This window comes from Rhamphochromis sp. 'chilingali', assembly GCF_963969265.1.
Source record: "Rhamphochromis sp. 'chilingali' genome assembly, chromosome: 17".
NCBI classification, from domain to species: domain Eukaryota; kingdom Metazoa; phylum Chordata; class Actinopteri; order Cichliformes; family Cichlidae; genus Rhamphochromis; species Rhamphochromis sp. 'chilingali'.
In genome coordinates, this window is record NC_137944.1 from 17,692,601 (window position 1) to 17,716,479 (window position 23,879).

The 23,879-nt window shown below is 43.0% G+C and overlaps 1 protein-coding gene across 4 annotated transcripts in view; it reads left to right on the forward strand.

Annotated features, from left to right (window-relative positions):
- Nucleotides 1–23,146, forward strand: part of elmo1 (engulfment and cell motility 1 (ced-12 homolog, C. elegans)) — a 110,462-nt gene extending 87,316 nt beyond the window's left edge. For 3 of the 4 annotated variants that reach the window (XM_080862626.1, XM_080862628.1, XM_080862627.1), the window contains 6 exons: nt 12,091–12,254; nt 14,606–14,718; nt 18,264–18,371; nt 18,764–18,846; nt 20,790–20,867; nt 21,525–23,146. In XM_080862626.1, the coding sequence (XP_080718752.1) occupies nt 12,091–12,254; nt 14,606–14,718; nt 18,264–18,371; nt 18,764–18,846; nt 20,790–20,867; nt 21,525–21,725 (747 nt within the window). In that variant the 3' untranslated portion in view covers nt 21,726–23,146. Of the gene's footprint in view, nt 1–869; nt 1,298–12,090; nt 12,255–14,605; nt 14,719–18,263; nt 18,372–18,763; nt 18,847–20,789; nt 20,868–21,524 lie in introns of those variants that run through there. The other variant, XM_080862629.1, reaches the window with a different exon arrangement.
- Nucleotides 23,147–23,879: the final 733 nt, after the last annotated feature.

Genomic DNA, 23,879 nt, shown 5'->3' on the forward strand with positions numbered 1-23,879 from the left:
GTTCTTTCAGTGGCTGCATCTTCACGCTCGATGGAGCATCTGCCCAGTACACACACACACACACACAAACTGTGGATTTAAGCTCATTTAAGACAAAGGCACAAGGCTTAAAAGAAGCTTAAAACACTATGGCGGTTAAGCCCGTGCACACAGCACCACTGCAGAGCAGCTGTACATTCTGCCTTATTGGTTTTTTGGATGTTCAAAAAAAAAAAAAAAGACAAAACATGAGAGCATAAAGGCGTGTGTGCTGTGAGTACATGATGTATGTATGTTTAATAGAGGCAAGTCTGATGCTCCCAGGGCACAGCGCCGACCGTCAGCAACCGTTTCCCCTGTTTCCATAGCAACCGCTGTTCAATTACCTCTGCTGTGCTGCACTACTCTGGCTCTGTGTCGGTAAGATGGAGCCACTGTGCTGCATGCGTGCATGTGTGCATGCGTGCACGCTTGCGTTTGTGTGTGCGACAGCATCTATCAGAGACCGTCTTGTACAGCTGCCTGTCGTGCCTTCATCCAAACGTCTGTGCTGTGCGCCGCTCCTCTTCCTCCTCTTCTCCACAGGAGTGGGGGAAAAAACACCTTCATCTCTCTCTCTCTGCTCAGGCTCTTGGGAAAAAAAATCCCTCAGTGATGTAGCGGCTTGCAGCCACTCACAAAACCCCTCCTCCTCCTTCTCCCCATCTCTTATCCTTTCCTCCCTCCCTCTTCGTCCAAACTGCTCTCAGACAAACACACACACACACTCTTATCATGTGATCCACTTGCTGCACCACGATTGGTGTCTCTGATCGTGGCGTGTGTCCAATCAGGGCATAAGCCCCGAGATCAACCTAAGTGAAGCAGAGCAGCCTGGCTGATGCTCTTAGAGTCACAGAGGGAGGGAGGAAGGCAAATACAGAGGCATGCAAAAATATAGTAGAATTGAGATGGGTAAAGTTTTATGAAGGGGAAGAAGGCAGGGTTTTTTATTTTTAAATTAAAGAGAACATGCTGAAACAGCGAGTGAAGCAGGAAAGCTGATTTAGTAGGATAAACAGATTCGAAAAGGCAAACCGGAGGTGGTACACAAGCTGTGTTGACAGACAAGTCTCCCCTTATTGTGGCTAACGCTAAAGCTAACTGTCCACAGTCAGCTTGACTGCTCTTCCGAGGAGCCATCTGCTCCCTCCGTCCGTCCTTCCGTCCATCCCTCTCTCGCTGAGCTCTAAAAACTCCCGTTTCCTGGCAAAAGCACGAGGATTCGTCAGCCACTGTGGAGAGTATCACACCACGCTTGGAACCATGGAGGTGACATGTAAGTACTAAGAATGGAAATGAGAATGAGAAAGAGAGGCTGGTTTGCAATTAGCCTGCACGGATGGGGCGAGGGGAGGTGGTAGTAAGGGAGGAAGAGGGACTGTTTGTGTTGTTGCCTGGATGCGGAGGAGGAGGCGGAGGATGGAGAGATTGAGGAAAGGAGTAGAAAAGGCAGGCATAGATGGAGAAGATGGGACGGGGCAGAGCGGCAGAGAAAAGGGGAGGGACAGATGGGGTCATGTAGACTCGGCGAGGCGTAAACAGGTTAGACCGGGACCCAGATCGCATCCTTTTCATTAACAGACACACACTCGGTCACACAAATATAATCTGTCTTATAAGCTCACACCCACAGCTACTTACACTGCATGCGCACATTTCCCTGTTCACCTACCCCCCCATTAGACTCCAGGCATCATCTGTATTCCTGTTCGAGTGTGTGTGTGTGTGTGTGTGTGTGTGTGTGTGTGTGTGTGTGTGTGTGTGTGTGTGTGTGTGTGTGTGTGTTGGGGGTTGGGTTTTGTTGTTGTGAATGGGATTACTCCACATTACCAACACCCACTGTTTGTCACCAGAGGAATTCAATGCCACTACTACTGCTCTCCTCTACTCCACACTGTCTCTCTCAGCCTTGGATGAGCTTCAACCAGTGTTTTAGCCAGAGGGGTTTGACACAGGATTAGAGCGAGGTCAGCCCCAGACTGTAGAGCAGGCGTCTGTGCAGTACTGCCAGTACCTGATTTTATTTGTTTGGGACACAATGCAGAGAGGATTGCGGTCACATGTTGTGCTGCTCACCCTATTATTGTGATGATGGATAGCATCTTAGCTGTCGGGTGAACTATACGCTGCTGAGGTTAAAGCTGAAATGATTAATCAGTGAAATTAATATGCTGACTAACTGAAGTTAAATCGAGAACTAGATACTTTAGGTAGTTTGTTAAAGTCATCACGCTTTTTGAAGTCTCTTAAATGTTAGGATTTGTTGCCCTTTTTTGGTGCTAATGTACACCAATGCTATATGTAGGATGTAGTTCTCCCTCTTCCTTTCTGCAGCAAATCATCAAACTTTGACATGTTATCCCAACTACCCTCCCCTAACTCCCAATTGGTTCCTGCAGATTGCTGCCCCTCCCATGGGCTGGTTGTGCTGGAGGTTTCTTCCTGTTAAAAGGGAGTTTTTCCTTCCCACTCTCACCAAGTGCTTGCTCATAGGGAATCATCTGCTTGTTCGGGGTTTCTCTGCATTATTGTCGAGTCTTTACCTTACAGTGCCTTGAGTTAACTGTTGTTGTGATTTGGCGCTAGAGAAATAAAATCAGTAGTATTAACATCTTTCAGCTGCTTCTTTATTCACAGGTTTTTGCCATAATGGATAGATCAGCATGTTTGATTTTACACACATGTTTCCGACATGACCCTTTCAGGGAACTGTACCTTTTCCCAGTCGGTTTTTGTTTGTTCATTTAATTAAGAAAAATCTCTGTCTTCTACAACGGTTTCCTGTAACTAGTGAACACGCTGAGATATCAATCTGAATTTTGAGGCATGTGTTTGAAATTTGTCTCGAACAATCAAGGGTCACGACTTAGTCTGCGGCCCAGTTTGGTAATGACTGATTAAAGTAAAAGGGTTTTACCACAACCAATACACATTTCTAAGCACTTCAAAAAAAAGAGTCTCCCACACAGCATGAAACAGTCAATTAAAAGTCCATCTATATTTTTGAAAATACGCTCAGTCAGTGTGGGATTCTCCTTAAATCATGCTTGTTTATATGTTTACATTTCAATTTTCTGTCATATTTTTTTTGAGCAATTAAAATAAACATGCAATACTGAGCCACTCTAGATTTACCAGAGTATTTCTTGCCAGGGCCGGGATTTATGCCAGCTGCGTCCTGGATCGAGCTTCATTCTGAAGTCATCAATTCTCAGAACGAAAGCATTGCATGTCTTACTTTAAATCAATACTGGAAATGTTTATTTGCAGTTTCAGCCCTGTTAATGATTGTATTCTCTAAGTGACAAGCCGAGCTCTATCACGAAATCCATGTGTCTGGTTATCGGTGATCAGTAAGCTGAACGAGAGACCTCGAGCGTGGTGAAGGTAGCACTTCAGCTAAAGCCTCTTTTCCTTTTTTTTTTTATTGGTGTTTGACATTTCTGTTCCTGCCTGTGGTGATATAGAGGAGAGTAGATAATCTGCTTTGTTCAGCCATGTTGAAGAGTGACTATCCCAAGTGGGATTATTCACATAGCAATCCCCAAAAGCCCTTGGTACTGTAACTGCAGTTCAGAGAGTCTCTCATCAGCCCAACCCTGATAAATCGCTTGCTTTTTTAGAACATAGAAATGTGGTTTTTAGCTACTATTTCAGCTTTATTTAATGGTGCAGATCAGCTAAGGCCGCTTAATGCAAATCAATGCAAATGATTTCTGACTGTGCTCTTTAGCAAGCGGACACTTCTTTCACTTTGCCAGAAGGTTCCCATAGATGCATGCATACTTGATTAATCGAGTGGGTGCCGGTGCGTCCAGTCAGAAGTGATGTGACAGTAATAATTGTGAGTGCAGGTGACGAAGGCTTTGGGCGAGTGCCATGTTTGGATTCCAGAAAGCGGCTCGGGACAGTTGGTGAAAAGTGCTCGCACACACCACCATCAATATGCCAACAACTGTGACCGCTGCTGTCCGGCTTTGTATGGAAATGATACGTCTGATGGCGAAAGGGTACCTCCCCCACTCCTCCCCCACTCCTCTCCCACAGCGAGACCCCTCCTCATTTTGTTATAGCACACTGGCTTTACGTACCTCAGCAACTCTGCAGATGTTTACGTTCCTCTTTCCTTCCCTCGATTTCTTTTTGTCTTTCTCTCTCCTCCTCCTCCTTAGTCGTGTCTCTTGACCCCTCCCCTTTCTCCCCCTACACCACCACCACCACCTCTATTGTTGAATTCAGACAGGCTATTTATATCTTTCTGCCTGGCTGCTTCACCTCCCACTCCCTTAACAAGGTTTTCTTTATTGTTTTTGCTTTTTTGGGTGCACGTGAAAGCGAGCGCACACATGTGTGTTTGTAAATGCGCCGCAGCAAAGTGGCGTATTTGTGTCTGAGTCTTTCTACAGAGCACATGAGGTTGCGTTAGCTTGGTGTGTGTGTGTGTGTGCTTTTGTTGTCCACATGGTTTGAGTTTGTAGCAGGAGGACGGTCCGGATGCTTAGCTGTGTTTCTGCGCTGGGATTTCGTTCTTTTTTTTATGAGTACATTAGTTTTTCATGACTGTGTGTGTTCCTAAGGGGGTATCTCTGATGTCAGGCAACGTTGGCCCACTCACACTGAGAACACCAAAGCTAAGCTCACTAATCAGACCAGAGAGATCATCAGTCATTAGCATCAAACCATCTGAGCTGCACAGGCAGAGATGCAGAGCTAACATTTTTTTGTTGTTGCTGTTTTTGTTGCTTTGTGTCAGGATAGAGATAGTCTTGTCTCATCTTCACAACAACAACACACTGAAAATCAGCAGGGGAAGAGATGAGTAAACTCCAGTTTTCTTGTCTTTTGATGCGGTTATTTATCTATCTCTTCATTTATTTATGTGTGTTTGTGTGTCTCTGTGTGTGTGTGCCCAGCAGTATATAAAGTCTTCTTGCAAGAAAAGTCTCTACAAAGGTTTTGGTTGTGTGTGGGTGAGACTTATTGTGCATATGTGCTGAAGGCCCTGTAATTAATATTGAATAATTATCAGTGATTAATTTAAAGCACCTCCTCTGTCTGCGGATTGATACTCGTGTGCGGGAAAAGGAGACAAACCCAGAATCTCTCTCTGTCTGGTGTTTTTTTTTTCAGTACCTCACTTTCCTCTGCCGACAACAAAAAGACAAGATGTATGATTGCAATTACCACTTTGGACTAAATATGCAAGAGCAAATCATGTGCACAAGGATTCATATTGTTCTTTTGTTTTTTTTGGCTCTCTGCTCTCCTCCTTCTATTTGATATTTTCTGCAGCAGGTGAGAATTTCTATTCAAGCCGCATCAGGAGACAGTGGTTGCATACGTAATGGCATAAAGCCTGTTTTGCACAAATCAATTTTTCCACCGCCGTTCTAAATTAAGTGAAGCGCAATAAACTTTACGTCCTGACAATGTCTGGATCCCACTGTGTGTAGAAAATCACTGCTGTTGCATGGCTTCTGCAGCGTCTTCCATATGCTTTTCTGTACAGTGCCAAACTTGCACTTTTAGTGTAAAAGCTCTGTAACTGGCCTAAGTAGGAGCTGGTTGCATTATTAATGGGGAAGCTGTGTGATTTAGTTTTCCAGACAACTTCAGTCTACCCAGCATTCATGCATGAACGAGTGCTCTTAGGCCCTCCCCCCCCCCCCCCCCCCCCCCCCTTATGCATTACTTCATATAATTAAATAATACCTGATTTTATGTCCTTGATGAGATTGTTAATCACCACCAATTTACTGTGGGACAATTAATGCAGAATGTTCATATTTCCAGCAACAACTTTGTCATAATAATACACTCATTAATGCAACGCTGTACACAAGCCAAGGTCAGCGCTCGGCTTTCATCAGCATTTCTTGATAGACTTACAGTAAGTGGCGATTTCCCAAGCGACTCTCTTCTGCGGTCATCCATATGGGCTGTGCTGCGCCTCACACAGAGCTGGTTGTTGAAAAAGAGCTCCTCTGACAGTTTGTCTCAGCATGCATTGCTAGCCCTCTAAATATGGCAACAACAGCAGCCAACAGCAACAGCCGGTGTCGACCCAGCATCACTCATGTGGAAGGAAGACTAGAACCGATGCAAGGAAGGTCTTCAGATGTGGTTTGCGGGTACGTGGAAATATTAGGAATTTCCATTAATTACTCAACTAATTGTTGTGTGCGCTAGTGGTGCTTGCTCCTACTGAGTAATGCTTGGGAGAGGAGGAATACAGCAGCGTATGTGCACTTTAAATGTGCACATTGGGAGTGTGTAGAAGTGTTTTGCCTACAGTACAGTATGTGTGCTTCTCTGTGGTGCAGTAATGCTGTCAAATAGGTCCCCGAGGCATTGACTGAAAGAGAATGGAGCTGCTTTTCCCTGCGCTTTTAAAGTTGCATTTACCCCGTACCACTCTATTTTATTTCATTGAAATACCCAGATATCATGACTCCTTGCATGTCAGCTGTAGGGGGGTTTGGCACATGATTGAAATTTTAATGGATGAGACTAGCACCTTATCCTCTCAGCAGAGTTAACATAGAGCCGCGACAAAGTTTGTCAGTAGAGTCTAAGAAAAACCAAAGGCTGAAGTGGTGCTGTGACTGCCTCGTTGTTCTGTTGCCGAGCAGTTTGTTTAAGGTAACTCCAGTGATTTTCTTAATATTTTCCTTATATACAGTACTGTCAAAAGACTTCTGCCACCCCTTATTTCTTTAGATATTGCCAGGAAAATGGCAAATGGCTGCAGCAATTTATTGAAATATCAGGGGCCATGCTGAAAAATTAACCCACTGCCATTCAAAGGCTTTCCAGGTGGTATTGCATGGTGGAAAATCCAATGGTACTTTTCTGCGTTCATAATTTCATCACTTTTGATGAAAGATCTTCAACACCACTGGCTAAAATGCAGCCCCAAACCATGACGGTGCCTCCACCGTGTTTTACAGATGGCTGTAGACTCTCTCATCACCTCCTCCATACTTAAAGAAATGAGGGGTGACTTGAGACTTTTGCACAAAGGGAACATTACTATCCCAGTTATGATAATTATTACTGATATTTAAAGATATATCCTCTCAAGTTCCTTTCAGTTGTCCCCTCTGTAACCAGCACATGTATGCCACTGACAGCAGCTAGCACGCAGTCGTTGTTTCAGCTCAAGCTTTCAGTGCTCCAGACCAGTGCGAAGCAGTTAAAGCACAACACTATGTCAGTGTGTTTGTGCTGTCTGACTCCTGTCAGACGGAGATCTGTGTTTTGTCGTGCCTCCCCAAACGTCTTCTCACACAGGCTGCAGGGCTGAGTTAGAGCAAGAAACCGCACATTTGGCATTGTTGGCAAAGATTACTGTCACTATGATTTCGGAAACAGAAACCAGAGTGAAACAATGTCTGTATTCACAAAGGAAGCTCGTCTTAATATGGATTTAATAAACTAGGCAGCTTGCATCATCGATACTGATGTTTTTTCCCAGGATGTTTTACAGCTTTGATGTAAGTCGTATCCTACCTATAAATCTTCAACCACATACAGATTTATATTTTTTCTTTATTTTTAAACTCTGCCTTTTTATCAGCTTTTAAATTTAATACAAACCGTACCCATCTCCCCTCTCCAGGCAGCGTGATAAGAAACGGGCATCTTTTAATGTCCATCTCTGTGGCATTGTTTTACTTTCAATGACATCATGGTCAGCTCTCAAGAAGATAATTGTTTACTGAATGTGGGACATCGTTGCAGGGAGGAGAAATGTAATGAATGATCCCCTTTATTAATTTTTTTTCTGCTAGTCACTTAAAAACCCCAAATCTGACGGGAATGAACTTGTATGCGCAGATAATTATTGCACAAACACGTGCTGGCGTACATTCCTTTTGTATGCGAGCAAGCGTGCATGGTTAGTCTTCTTCATTTACGGCCTCATTGGCAACGTATGAGATCGACTTTTTGATTGCTTTCACTGAGTTATCAGCGAAGTCGTTATTCTGTGATTACTGCGTTGTTACTTTGCCCACCAAAGTCTTACCAGGACAATCTCCAGTTTTTACCACACAGGCGTGAGTGGCGGGTGAGCAGTTGACTGGCAGCTGGTAAATGATGTCATTAGCATCTCTCAGGCAAATGGAACGGCGGTGACAGTCGATTGGTCGTTGAGAGGGGGAAGGTAATTTGTTCCGGCCGATGATGGAGAAGCCGACTAGAAGAAAGGAGAAGGACGAGGAGATGGGAGCGTGGTAGACGCGTCAGTGGCCGGCTCTTCATTACATGGACTTGATGGCTCATGGGATAGCATTTAATTACTTTTGCCAACTCTTGCTCTGCTGTCCAACTTCTCTCTTGCAAAGAGCTACAAGTAAGAATCACTGACTGTTGTCTAGAATAGATTAGTGCATGAGGGGGAAAATGGAGAGAGGCAGAAATAAAGATAGAGGCGACGACCGGGATGAACGATTGGCCACTTAAATCATCTAAAGTGTACTTTAAGATGACGCCATTCCAAAAGCGGAGCCTAAATTTGGTGCTGAGGATTTCTCAGCTCAGGCGGTAAAAAGTTTGTTTCAGCGTTGACGTCATCTCACCTCTGCCAAGGTGCTCTCTGAGCAATCGGTGGATAACAGAGAAGGATGAAGATAAAATATTCATAATGCCCTGTTGTGAAAGGACCATGTGTTCGTATTAAATGTGATGAATATTCGCAGTGTTAATTAGCATCAGAGCAGCCACATGGGCCAACAGAATTGTTTTCCCGGTGAAGACATGACTGCAAACAAGGCATATTAATGAACAATCCCCAGAGACAGCTGGGCTGAAACACCAGAGCTGGATGGCGGTCTGTCCCTGGAGATTGAGATTAGGTGAGAAAGCAGGCTACAGGTGACAAGAAGATTAGAAAACGTCATTTCAGGGGTGGTCTTCAGTGTACTCCAGATTCCAACTGCAACTGTTTTTGTCACGGTTTTATTATTTTCTTTATTTTTAAAAAGATTCTTAGTGACATAATGTTCCTTAATGGCAACCTGACACCTCATTTGTAATCCTAATGGGGAAATAAATTCATTTTAGGCTTAATTATCACTTTTATAGGCGTGTGTGTGCAAAAAATGATGGGGAAGTCGGTGAGGGTGTGATTAAAAGTAGGGGAAAGAAGTGATGAATCTCTGGTAGCGTGATTGCAAGTTGTGGCTTCATCCATTTGCAATTTTCAGCTCAAAGAGGAGGATGAGGAGGAGGCTGGGGTGAGGGGCTGAAGCTCAAAAGGCAGTCTCGGGGTGCTGTAAACCTGTCACAACCTGGACGCCTGTTTCACCTCGTGAAAATATGGCATTCATGTTATGAGGATGCACAGGTGAGGACAGGACATGGAAAAACAGATGGAGAAGTCATCCAACAGTGGGAATATGGATGTGCATGGATTTATGTCAATTTAGTCCCGACTGGTGCAGAGGGAAAACGTCAACACTCGCCCTCTAGTGGACACACTTTTTTTGGGGGGGGGGGCTTTACGTTTTTTAGCCTGTTCATGTTGCACTACTGCACATCAGTTAGTAAAGAGATTCATATCTCATCACTAGAAGAAGCCACATTGTCCATGCAGTTCTTTTTAAATATAGTAAATCATAACATTTTTACTCAGTGAGCATGTTGGTTTCAAAGAGCCCTCGTGCACAGCTGTCGGGATTGTTATGAAAATGAAATAATGAGGTCAATACGTTGCATAAATGGGCTTTATCTTCATCCAGTATGGAGCTTCTTTGTGACCAACCAAAGATCCTGATTTTGGCTTTTATGCGCTCCGTTAGGGGGGATTTGAAGGATGCAGTCGTTGATGTTTTGCATTAGTTATAGTGCCACTTAGATTTGGATTATATTAGAGAAAAACCACAAATCCACTAATGCGAGTCTGTGTCTGGGCTTTGTAAATGAATCACACTGCATATGGTCAAAGTCTCAGCTCTGTAAGTGATTCTTCAGAGGAATCTAATGGCCTGTCATATCTGGTCGCTTAAATGTACTAATTTCAGAGGCCAGCTGTAACATTGCCAGTGTGCTTGCGGCTCTGTGTAACTCCCTCTCTGACCTCCTGACACTCCTTGTCTCCGTGCTTGTCACCTTTTTGCATGTGTTTAGTTCCCAGGATTAATTTGTTGCCCATTAGTTTGGAAGTCAGTCATTACCGCCTCCAAACATATTTTATTCCAAAAGTTAATCCCCAGATTAAAGTTTGTAATCGGTTACAAAAATACTTTTTTGTGGTGAAAGCTTAATACCAGCATTTTACCACGAGACTCCATCAGATCTAGAATTAGACATGGGTTAAGTTCTTTTTCTGGCAATATTGCTGAGCTGCTCCAACTTCCCCACAGGAGACTTTGGGTCAAGGCCTCCTCTTAATGCTTTTTAACACAGAGTACTGCTGATTCTGATCTAAGAGGATTAACTTCAATCGCCTGCGTCATCTGGAGTGTTTTTGTTTTTTGGTGCCGAGCTGGGGTTTATTCTGTGCCTGCTACACTTTCACCAAGTCCAACCTATTTTTAATGCCCTCACCCCTAGATCTGAGTAGTGTGAGGCCACAGGTTAGCAAGTTGATGAGTAATCGCTTTGCAGTAAAAACAAACAAGAATAATATTACGTAAGACGATGTTTGGGATCTTAGCTGGGTTTTGGCATAGCTGTTAAGAATGGGAAGCTGAAAGATTTCACCGATCACGAATGTAGAAGTATCCATTTGTTCTGTGCACGTGTTAGCACAAAACATGATCTCAAACTCTCATCATCTCCTAATTTAATAAAGTTTGTAAGAAAGCGTCTCCAGAGGCTGGAAACAAGTGTGCTCTTAAGCACTCGATCAAGCCAAATCAAAGAGAACAGAAGGCGGACGTTATTTCTTTGCATCACCTCAGTGTGATTCGATCTAGCGAATCAGCATCTGCAGGCTCAAACGGCGCTTCTGACAAAGTTGATCTGTCATCGTATCTGCCGTCACATCATCTCCAGTTAGTGGAGGAGCAGTGCTTAGCCAGAGAGAAACGGTAAAAAGTGTTTTTGAATGAAAGCTGCTCTCTTTTTGAAAGTTCTGTTTGAAACTTTTCAGGACGTTTTCAGTCAGATTCCTTTTTCGTGTGTTGGGAAAATGCGTTCGCAGATCAAGAAAATTCAGGATCTTTGGATCACACCAGTGTTAACGTTCTAATTATGCAAACTGCACATCACTTGTCAGAGCACAAAGTTAAATGGAAGCAGCTGTCATCGAGTGTTTGAGCACAGGACTCATTTTCTAAAATGCTTCAGTGTGACTAGAGAAGGATGAAGAGCTTTTATATGCATAGCCAGCGTGTTACTGTCATAAACCTGGTTTATTACTCGTCCTAGCTTTTGTGTGATTTTAACCATTCTTTATGGTTTCTGGCACTTTTGTTATGTCATGATAGAAACTTGTGTAAGCTCTTCATTTGTCAGAGAATTTCCTTGCGTGTGTTTTTTTTAGTTTTCTTGCGTGTGCTGCACACCAACACGTCAATTACTGCGTTTCATTTTTATTGCACGAGCAGTTAAAAGAGGTCATTTATTGATCTGGCTCTGTTGTCTCTTTTGTCATTGCTCACTTCAGACAGTGTGCAGATGCTCTAAAATAAATAATCCAGAAATGCTTTTGATGACTTTGAAGAGCACTCCTATCACGCTTCTGCACCCATTTCCAAAAAACTGGTTTTAGCTGAATTTTAATACTGTGAACAAGTTCTGTCATGTATTTCCCCGATATACGATACTTTTATTCGACTACCCACTGCTAAACTGATCTCCTTTGCTCTTTTTCTACTTGATGCCCAATGAACCAGACTGGATTAGAAGCTCAAGTTCTGGAAAAAATAAAAGGCATAAATCCTTTTGGAGTGAAACGCTCCCCTGAGCCTAAAATTTGGGTGGGGTTAGAGTCAGGGGGGTGATTTTGACTTCCTGTGTCTTTTTAGATGTAGTACACGCTCTCTGTCTTCACCCATTATGTCTCCTGCACCCTCTATAATCTCATCTTGCGCTCTTTTGCTTCTCTGCTCTGCTGTGCAGGTAATGCAGGTGGTGAGGGAGCAGATCATGCGAGCACTCACTGCCAAGCCTAATTCCCTGGACCAGTTCAAGAGCCGCCTGCAGAACCTGAGCTACACAGAGATCCTGAAGATACGTCAGTCAGAAAGGATGAATCAGGAAGACTTCCAGTCCCGCCCCATCCTGTGAGTCATGCAGTCATTTTTTTTGTTTGAGTTTTGTTTTGTTTTTTTGCATAAACTCTAAACTTACAAAAGCATGCATTTGACAGAGGGTTATATTGTTTGAAGTGTTACACCAAAGCTCTCAAAAGCAGCAGCCAAATGCTTTATTTAATATGAATAGTAGCTACTAATGTTTTATTCATTCATGTTGTAGAGCTTTGCAGGAAAAGCCACTCTGAAAACAATGAAAACTACAGCTAGGTGATATTCCTGCTGGTATATAAGATAAGATAAGATAAGATAAGATAAGATAACTCTTTATTGTCATTGCACAGTCATACATAGTACAGTAGTACAATGAAATTGGAAAAACTGTCCTACGTCGGCACTACATATAACACAGCACGACACGATATGACACATCACAACGTAACAAACAACACAACACAGTATATTAACTTAGTATAAAAAAGAAGAATAAGTGTATGTGTATTGCACACTGTTATTATATGTATATGGAAGTGCATGAGAGCATAATATGTGTCTACAAATAGCTGTAGTACTTTTCTCCTGATCTCCAACTTGGCCCACAGCAGGTTGCGTCTGCGCTTTGCTCTTGTAATTGAAAATATACATAAAATTCAAATTGATTGCAAAAGGTATTCCAAATGAATACTCCATTAATGACCCTCCTGCTCACTGCGCTCGGAGAGCTAGCCCGTAATAGATCACTCATTCAATGATGCAGGTCCGGTAATGAAGAGCATTGTTTTGTCCTGCCTGTATTTAATGGAGTAGGTAGCACTATTGAAAAATCGTTGCATCAAGAGAGTAAACAATGCCTTAGGCAAGGGCTTATTGAATCAATATTGGAGGGGTAGAGACCAAACTTTAGTAAGCAATTAAACCCGGTGAAAAAAGCAACACAAAATAAAGAAAGTTGCACAAAAGTTGTTATATAATCATATTTAACAGATTGGTTTGAATCACTTTCCTGGTTAATCTAGCACACACCAATTCATTGCTGCGTCCTTCATTAATGAGGAAAAGATGAGATGCACCCAGTCTATGTGAAGTGATTTAAAGCCAAGTGAAAATGAAACGGCACACTTTAAAACTGTATCACAGCTGTGGAGAAGAGCTGAGCATCGCAGAGCCTCTTCTAAAGACTGCCGTCGGAGTTTTCCTCTAATCTTTGCAGCACGATTAAGAATTGTAAACACAATGAGCTGAGCACGTCAGACCAGATATTTAAACGAGCCCTGCTTTACTCGCTGCGACCGCTCGCACTTCTCTACTACAAATTATTGGGGGGAATGAGTTAAATGAAAAGAAGGTGAAGCGACACTTTCACTTCACTTCAAAGCTGCCCGTCTTTGTAGACGTTCTGAGCTTATTATTTTATGTAATTTGAGATGTACAAAATCTACACCTTAATTCAATTGTAATAAGTGGCCAAGTGTACATTACCAGGAGGCCCGTGCCTCATTGCTTTCATCATTTAAACACTTGTTAACAACCACAGTGCCTTTTTTGCGGAGGTCTGTTCGTACAAGACGTTCAATTTTCGATGAATGGATTCAAATTAAAACTGAGGAGCTGCTTCCCGAAAAGACGAAGCAACAAAGTAATCTGAAACTCTCAGGCAAAAGCAGCCTCGCCCGTGTCGACCTCAGTCATGAGCGCGGCGCATGAAGTGGTAAAGACGAGCTATCGTCATCCATCCTTTCCCAGCCATGCCTTTCTCACTAGCTGTTTCTTTAAAGATGTCAGAGCGAATGTCCTAACACAGATTGGTGTAATGACTGGAATCACCAATGAGGCAAATACATGCCTAGGGAGGGCCAAGCAGGGAGACGGATGAAGGGAGGAATAAGCGAGTGAGCCCGAAGGAAGACGACGATGCGATCAGGAACGCCGAAACATAAAATTCTCACAGTCAGTAATATTTCGACGGTAGAAAACAAATGTATAGTAAATGTGATGAGAAAGGACTCGGCTGTAATAATGATGGAGAGCGGCACTGCTCAGGCAGATGATATACATAATTCATGTTGACCGGTGCTGTGTGCTCTGCATTCGTATGCAACGGAAACAACACACATACATGAAGCTGCATGAATAAACGAGAGGAAATCGAGCAGATGCTTCAGAAACACAGGTTTCCGCTGATCCAACCTCACGAGATGCTGTGACATATTTGCTGTGAAAGTGTATGTCTGTGTGTTTTGGCCCTCTCTGTTTCATTTCCAACAATCTTATTGACTGGGAGGGTCTTGTGACTTCGCTGTCACCGGCTCGCCACACCGGGTGCGGTTAACGGGATTTAAACAATTCTCTTAAAGCAAGGGTGTGTGCTTGTTTTTCGGCAGGGAGCTGAGAGAAAAGATCCAGCCGGAGATCATGGAACTGATCAAGCAGCAGAGGCTCAACAGGCTGTGTGAGGGCACTTGCTTCAGGAAAATCAGCAGTCGCAGGAGGCAAGGTGAGGCGCAGCATTTACACATGTACGCGCACAGGAGCAAACACGAATTTACAACCTTACAAACTTGACTTTTGGTCATACGCATCAGAATCCACTGCCACGCCTCTTGCATCCACAAAAGATCTGCTTCTGTTTCCTCCTTTGTCTTCTTCTGTTCTCTGTTTCCATCGCCTTATTCTCTTTTCCATGTGAAAACACCACGGGAGATATTTTATCTGAGGGGGATCTTTGAAGCTGTGGACTGCTGTGCGTCTGCCGTCATGATCGCTCAGAAGTTTTCTGGCTCTCTGAGCCTTTGAGGCAGACACATAGTGAAACTCTGCCTCTCTCCTCGCTGCATACAGAAAAGCAGGAACACGCGTGTCTGCCTTGAGGTGCACGCGCGGCGTCTTCCGTCTCCTTTTGCTTCTGCACATACAGGGAAAGGGCGCGCTAACAAATGCAAAGGCGCATAAAGCCAAAAGCCCTGTAAACACACTTCTGTTTGCTCTTCTTCAGACACATTTGAGGGGAAAGCTTTGAATGGAAAGAATGAAAGATGACTGTGATAATCCCCAGTTCTACACTACAGAGGATGTGGTGAAAATATCAACCCGGTGTATTGCCTTTAGAGAATAACACGAGTGTGTTGTTCAGGAGATATTAGGACGCTCCCATTTAAAGCAGCACAATGGAGATGAGAGCAAAAGGAATAAAAATTGAAAATCCGGCAGACTGCTTGCATTCAAATCATTCCACCTAATATCGCATTTCACACTCGCTGCCACGAGAGAGAAGGAGCAGAGAGGAATAAGAGAAGCGGGAAAGAGAGGAGTAGCAGGTATAATATACTGCTCTTCACTCACAGAGGATTTAATCTGCCTGAGGCCTCATCCCTTCACTCTTCTGTCCCCCCACCTTTCCATAACCCCTCTCTGCCACTTTTGCCTCTACAAATACATTAAATTAAAAAAAGGAGCCCAGTGACAAGCTTAGGATGTGGTTTGGTTCGCTGTTATTGCATTGCTGTCAGAAGCTACCCTGCAGGAACTGTACTTTTCAATAAGGCAAATCAAACTGACTGACTGAGTTTAGACCTCGTCCTTTTTTTCTTTTTTCTTTTTTTCCCCTCCATGCACCAATTTATTCTGGCATTTTAAAACCTGATCACTGATGCATTCATCTTGGCAGCTGTCATCCAGATGTTGTCATAGCCGGATGACGGAAACGGAGAAGTCGAAAAGAAGCACAGAAGTGAGGGAGAAAAACAATTGAGTTAAAAAGATTATTCAGGACAGACGTTCAGGTGGAAACCGTCAGCCGGATTAAGTGTCTGATCTTCTTCGCTGCTTGTGGCCGACTGATTTACGCTTGTCTAGGTTTTCCGGAGCAGCATGCTGTGATTGAGCTCATATTACCATATCATGGTCATCATTACTTCACAGAGATCCTAGAAAGCTTCTCAGTGGAACTGGGAACACGCAGCCTATGTGGATCCTACACAAAAAGAAAGCACGCTGGACCCTTTTAGAACACGAGTGTATGTAAAGCTATTTTGGAGCCCTGCTGGATCTGACACCAGCCTGTGGGGTTCCACCGGCTTTAATCTGCTGCAACAGCGCGCTAACTATAGCCAAGTCATCTGCCTGCTACAAGCTAGCTGTAGCTGATATCGCCTCTGAGGACTCTGAGGAGATTGCCGTTTATCCACAACACTCCTGCACCCCCATTCATCAGCGTCTCTCTGTGGCTTGCTTTGTATCCTTCCTCTGCACGTGTGAATTTATGCATTCTTTATTTACTTCTTCCTTCATTAATACATGTTGCTCCTATCTGTTTTCCCACTCTATCTAAATCTCTAAGGCTTTGTTCTCGTGCCGGTACTGATAGCAAATTCATGCATTGAAAAGTGAGAAGCTCCTCTTCTTGCAAAGCTTAAGAAAGCAATGCCACTACGAGGCGATCATGCTTACCTAGTCAAAATTTTCCTTTATCTTTGGTGCTTTTCTTAGACAGATTTCCCAGTTATTACTTTATTAAGTCTCTGTATGCTGGAAGTGTTTATTTTATACATGCAGTAAGTTAGATGGGCTCTTACTGTCCCCTCACGCAGTCCTCAGCACTCCACGGCTTCTTGTGTGATTATTTCAAAGACTCTCGTTCCGACATAAAATATTAATTAAGCTGACTTCAGTGCATTTGAATCCTCTCTCTACTCCCCATGCTGCCCATTACAGGAAAACACTTTTTAAAAGGTCAGCTTGATGGCACTTTAAAGTTGGAAAGAGTGCTATGTGTGCCGTCTTAAGTGCAGGATACTGCAGGCACTTTGTGTAAATGCAAAAGTAAACTTTAAAATTTGACCTAATTCTGTTAAACGTTATCGCTCACCAATGTTCTGGTTGCTGACTTTGTGAATGTTACAAGTGATACGAGAGATAAGTCTAACATCAAAGACAGCAAGAAGACGAGCATGCACTGCTGCACAGACACACCCTATCAGTTAAGATGAGCAGTTTGAGAGCCTCCCATCCCCTCACAGCCACTGCGCAGATCTCTTCTCAGCTCCCTGTGGACCAGTTCCACTCGAACCAATGGCCTGGCAGCACCGACTGTCTATTTTCAACAATTAGGATTTGGACTGTGCACGCACCGAGCCAAACTCCCCAGTCTGTGCACTCTTTCTGCCAGCTCAGCTCGATGCCCCACCTTGCCAGGAAACGGCCGACAAACACCAGGCTGGAGGCAGAGGCTGCTGATGGAGACAATAACCAGCAGCGTGTACAGACACAACTGGTGCTGAAGCTGCTGGGGGATTGCTCAGGAGAGCGTCCACGAGAAAAACACACCAACACGATTTTGACTTGAAGGGTCCTCTTAACGGTTACAATGATGTGACAACCTATGCACAGTAAATTTTTTTGCTCACCTAATTTTAGGCCACTTTTTAAAAAAAAAAAATCAGATAATATTTTGCTGTCGTATATAGCTGATATAATTGATGCTTTATCTTTGACAGCCTTTGTAATGTTGGATGTGAGCTTTGATTGCCTTTTAGAGAGAACCTTAGCTTTTGATATTAAAAGACTGTCATTTTTTACCTCATTTCCACAGTCTTCACAGAAAAGTAGCTTGGATCCCATGTCTCTGCCAAGGACCCGATATACACTTCGTTTAATCAGGTCACAATTAAGGGTTCATGCTCTTTTGAGCCTTTTGAGTGAGAGTTAAAGAAACCTGGATGTCCTTTTGTGATCTTGAATCGACCGTGTTTTCTGCTGTTGAGTCATTGTTCGGTGAAGAAGGCCGCCAGTTTTGTTGTTTCCCCTCCAGATCCCTCCCTCCCTCCCTTAGTGGAGATCATCGTTGCCCATCTGTGGATTTTCCTCAAGGCTGTTTTATTTTTTGACACATATTTTTTGCCATGCTAATTTTCTCTGCTGTTGATGAGTCATGCAAATCCATACCCGTGTGATGCCTTTGCCAGCTACTGCTTATTTCATAACACCTCTAAATCTGCTTCTTACTCCCTTCTGTCTTCCTGTCTTTCTCATCATTTGTTCTAGATAAGTTTTGGTACTGCCGTCTGTCTCCGAATCATAAAGTCCTGCACTACGGAGATCTGGAAGAGAGCCCTCAGGGCGAGGTGCCCCATGACTCTTTACAGGACAAACGTGAGTAAAACCTTTAATAGTTTGTTTGTTTTTTTACAGTATTTTAGCACAATTTCTATTTAACTGCTTTCCCAATGACTTGCAGAGGAAAATATTTATCAGCATTTTATGTTGATTTCCTGCAAAAATGTGTGTCTTGCTGAATTCAGAGACGAGCAGCAGTCACCGACACTAACAGTTGGCTTTTTACAGACAGTGTTAACATCAGTTTTTCTTGTGGGCCTTGCACAGTGACAGATTTGGGGAAAATTTAAAGTTTTAATCACTTGAAGGAAAAAGGAAAAAAAAAAAAAACAAGAACCCATATGGAATAGCACAGTTGTCAAGAGGATGATGATGATGTTGTTGTTGTTGTTGTCGTTGTTGTAAACTCACTTCTGTCCTCTCTGCAGTGCCTGTGGCTGATATCAAAGCTGTTATCACTGGCAAAGACTGTCCTCACATGAAGGAAAAGGGAGCCCTGAAGCAAAACAAGGTATGTGTTTGTGTGTGAGTGTGCGCACACACATGCACGTGCACATGTGCATGTGTGTGGGCGGGTGGGTGTGTATCCAGGCGAGAGAATGAGTTCCTGTGTATGCGAGAGTTGCATAACGAGGACGTCGGTTACATAATTTCGCTTTAGGAAATAACACAATAACTTGCGTCTCAGCGCTCTGCACAGAGGCGTCTCCGTCAGAGGCCTCGCGTAGAAATAAGTCACCGAATAGTCCGTTAGTTACAGACGACAATTACGCCAGAGGCGCTAAAAACGTGCTGGCATCTTTTCTTCGCTGTGAAGGTGTGATAGTAACGTTTGGGCGCGCCCTCTGCGGTGCCTCAACCAGGGTGAAAGAGCCATCATGTCTGCATCTGTGTACACATCAGCTCTTCCTCGTTCGTACTTTTCCTCTGCAAACCCTCGGCCCCCACCCACGGGACTCCGATATATTGGATCTTGGATAAATAGCCTTGAAGACAAAGGAGCACGCCTCCTCTCTGCTTTGTCTCTTTTATTACCTTGTCGATAAGCGCAGGTCTAGGAGAATGACCTGAGGGGGGTCTGTGGGCTGTCTAGCAGGCCTGTCCCAGCCTTGTGAATAAGAACATAAGCACATTTCATTACTCACTGTTAGAAGACCAGCCAAAGTCACCTCTACAGACTTGAGAGCAGAGCAGGCAGTGCACCGTTTGTGGGACACTGGAAGAATAGAGAAGTGTGAAGTGTTTCCATATTATCTCCCAAATTCCTCCAGATATGTTACGTTACAGCATCACACAAATGATTGGAGGATATATGACAAGTGTGGATGATTGCATGCTTTGCTGTATTTCCACAATGTTCCAGCGATTTATAATGGGACCAGTTTATGTGGGGGGGGAAAAATCATCATCATCTAAAAAGCAAGTGCACATTTATTATTTAAAAAAATATATATTGTGGGAAAGAGGAAATTAAATTAACCCATTACCAAAAAGACTGCTGCAGCACCAGTAAAAGGTGCATGCACTTAATAAGTTCATAAAAAGAAAAGCAGAGCGGTAACAAATGAACACGATCTGTCTTTTAATTGCACCAAAAAAGAGAGGAATTAGCTTTGAGGTCATAAACCTGGAAAAACTAACAATGTTGTTCATTTAACACTCATTTCCTGCTTACCGCTGAAACGCTCAACAACTGTTTCATGAAATGCACGGACATCCTCAGGAATAACTTGATCTACAGTATCCAACAACCAGTCACTCCATCAGCTGTTCTTTGAGTTAAGTAATTATAACAGGTTCTTTACTGAATCAAGAGGGTAAATATAGTAACGACTGCCCTTTTAGATGCTCACTGTGTGAGTGTGCAGCTTAAACCGGCTGCACAGAGTAGATAGAATTACTCTCAGCACTACTTTGTTTTTCTTTCCCTCTCTGAGTCAAATCTGACCACAGATTCTTTTAAGCTCTCCTCGGCTCCAGGCTCAGCCTCTGACTGAGTAATCCCCTACTGGCTTCGTAAAACCAGACGCTAATTTCACACAGATAAATTACTTGCATACATCTACAAATCTGGCTCTGTCACTACACTGTCCTCCTTCTCCGTCCAGTTAATTTCATAAAAGAGACTGAAGTGAATTTGTCTTTTTTGTCCCCGATCCCCAGCCCCTACTGTTATTTTACAGTAGCTAATATAAAAAGATCCCTACATATATCTCACCGGTACCGGATGAGTTAATGTGCAGCTGATATAACAGATGGTGATGGGACGTGGAGGAGAGCAGCATCGCGCTAGTATGGCAGCATTGTACTGTAAATCTCACCTGGTATTTCTTCTTCTTTTCTTTTTTGCTTCTACCTCTCTCTCCGTCCCACCTCCTCCACTCTCACTCGGTCTTTGCACCATTTTCTCCGCCTCATATTCTCCCTCTGCTTTTCACTCTGTCCTCTCTGCAGGAGGTGTTAGAGCTGGCCTTCTCTGTCCTCTACGAGTCGGACGAATACTTAAATTTTATCGCTCCTGACAAGCATGAGGTAAGCTGACCCTGCAGTTGTTGACAGTGTCACACAGAATGAACGTGTGGGATTACGCATAGAGATCCAATGCATGGTTTATGCAGGTATAGAGCTGACACTTAAATAGTGGAAAGATGCCTTTATGGACAGATATAATTTCATCGAAAAACAAGTATAAAGCTTGTGCAGGTAAAGTGAAAAAAACATGTTTTCTGACGTGTAAAGCATAACTAGAACTGTTTAAACGTTGCATATGAAATGATGAGCGTTCATAGTGCACCAGCCTGTTTGCCGTTGGCTTGGAATGAACTTTATTTGGACTTCTGACTTAACAATGACTCGACCCAGTTTGCCTGACTTCATTTTAGTTTGCCCCAAAAGGCTTTAAGACAGCTCTACTTATAAATATCTGATAGTCCTTGGGGAATGTGGCAAATAGAATTGCAATGTTGGTGGTTTTTTATAGATTGGGGCCAAATATAACTCACTGTAAACAAAGGTGTAATGCCTGAAAGCTTTCGCTGAGGAATGTAGAAACTTTTTGCCTTTTTTTTAAGGTGTTTTCTCTGTTTCGCAGAGTAGATTTTAGAGGTTTTGTTCTTTGTGCCGTACCTTTTTTTTTTAACCATTCTTATGAATATTCTAATTAACGTGCCTCTGCCCGTCTCTCCGCAGTATTGTGTGTGGACAGATGGTCTGAATGCCCTCCTGGGTAAGGAGATGACCAGCGAATACACCAAATCTGACATGGACACCCTGCTCTCTATGGAGATGAAGCTTCGCCTCTTGGATCTAGAGAACATCCAGATTCCAGAGGCCCCGCCCCCGATTCCCAAAGAGCCTAGCAACTATGACTTCGTTTACGACTGTAACTAGGTGTACGACCCCACAAGCCCGAACCCGAAACAAACCCCAAACCCACTGTATTCACTGGACCGGTCCCCTTTTCTTATAAACTGGAACAAGAATAAATAAAAAAAAACAAAAACATATAATATAAAAAAAATGAACTGTGATTGAAAGAAAAAAAAGGATTTCTTGAACTATTTTCCTCTTGCTTCTTGCTAGATGTTTATAAGGGAGAAAATGGTGCGTATTAACGATAACTGTTTGCACTTGAGGGACTTGGGGGTCGATGCAGAGTCATCACGTTGCCATGGAGAAGAGAAACCAGGAAGTGTTTGTTTGGCCTGTCGTTGGTCGTCCCACGTCTCCTCCTCCTCCTCCTCCTTCTTCACTCTCCTCCAGTGTCTGGTGTTTGAAGACATTCACCCTTTTCTTCTTCTTGGCTGCGGCGCTTACTGTCATTTTGCTTCAAGAATATTGTGGACAAAAAAAGCTTAGAAATTCCATTGGATTGTCCTTCCTTTATGTTCATGTTATTATTGTTCCTCAGGGCTTTTGTCACTAGGGGGTGAAGGCTATAGGGATCAAGATGGTGGTTGTGGGATTCAAGAGCAGGGAAGGACGATTGGGCGTCAACGGGGAGGGGGGCGTCAACTTCCCAGTAGTATTTCCTGTCACATTCCCACTTACAGTAGGACAATTGTGGCAGCTAAGTGTTTCCCAAGAGGCTGAATTACCTTTTAAGATGAATACTTTTTAAAAACAGAAAGAGAAAAACTAGTGTCGTCTGTCTACTCTGCCCTGCTTCACATGTAATAGAGACTGTTAGAAAAAGTCAATCCTTGAAATCCAGGCACTGTACCACAGTAAAAAGCCTCTTTTTGAAATATAAATGTAATTATCCCACCACTGCTTATTGCTTATTGTACACACCTACACAGTGGCTTTGCCATAGAACAACTGTAAAAGCGCCACCATTGTGCAACACGCGCTCAAACACACACTTGTCTCCCGCTCGTTTGGGTCTCTCGTTGTAAAGACTGCTGTACACAACATTCCTAAGCAATATTTTAGCTTTTTTTTCTTTTGTTTCGTTTATCATTTGTAAAATGACTACGATTTAGTGATTTTGCTTTAGAAAAACGAAAAAGAACAAAAATTGTGAACGTGCCGGGTAGTTAGTATTGCAAAATGTAAGTTAGTATTTGATCAAGGGAAGTTGACATTTTTTGTGTATGTTCAGGACCATATGGCCACAAAATTGAGAGTTTATGTATTTTTTTAATTTAAAAGCAGATCGTGGTTGTTATTTCTAAGTATGATTTATATATTCCCCCCTCCCCCTTCCTATTTAATGCCTTCAGATTGTTTTGTTTTTTTCTTTAGGATTTTTTTCAAAGCCCCTCAAAACTGCTGTTTACATTAAAGGTTTAAGAACTGTAACCACTCTACACTGTGCCTCTCTTCATTCACAAAGCACAACCGCAAGGGTCCAAGACATGACTCGTGATGAAAAGCAGTAATAGTAATTTCACTCTGTACTGAGACATTTATTCTGATTTGTCACTCAGGCCGAATCCTTTTAACAATGAAAGACACATCGCTATAATTAATAGGTAACGGTCCTGGAGGCAATCTGTTTTTAATGGAACAGATAAAACAAGATTAACTATAACACAAATGAAAGCACTTCGATATTATCTGACCAAATCGCATGTTGGCGCAGGATTCAATTCACAGGCATATGAAGGAGTTTTGTGTCAGTCTGCATCTGGACACAGACTTTAAGATCATCAGTGTCAAACAGCTACACTAACGCAAAACCATTTTAAGAGAAGTTACCAGACTTTGATGAAGTATCACAATATGGTCCTAAATTATTCTTGGCTTTAAACTTTAAAGTTTGCTTGATAAACCCAGATCCAGCACCAGGGTTCTTCTGGGCTCTTGATATGTGATACAAGATTTCGCCAAACCAACTTGTCTGGACCAGACATATTGCAACTAAGTTAAGTGGGTGTTTTCCAGTCTGTTCACCTCAGTCCTTTTCTTGGTTCTTGAGTTAACCAGGTTTTTTCTCCAGTGCATCTCAGTCTGCAGATGTCTTGGTTAAATCCTCAGTTTCCAAAAACAGTCAGACTCACATCTTGATATCTTTACGAACCTTTCGTTGACCATGACAAG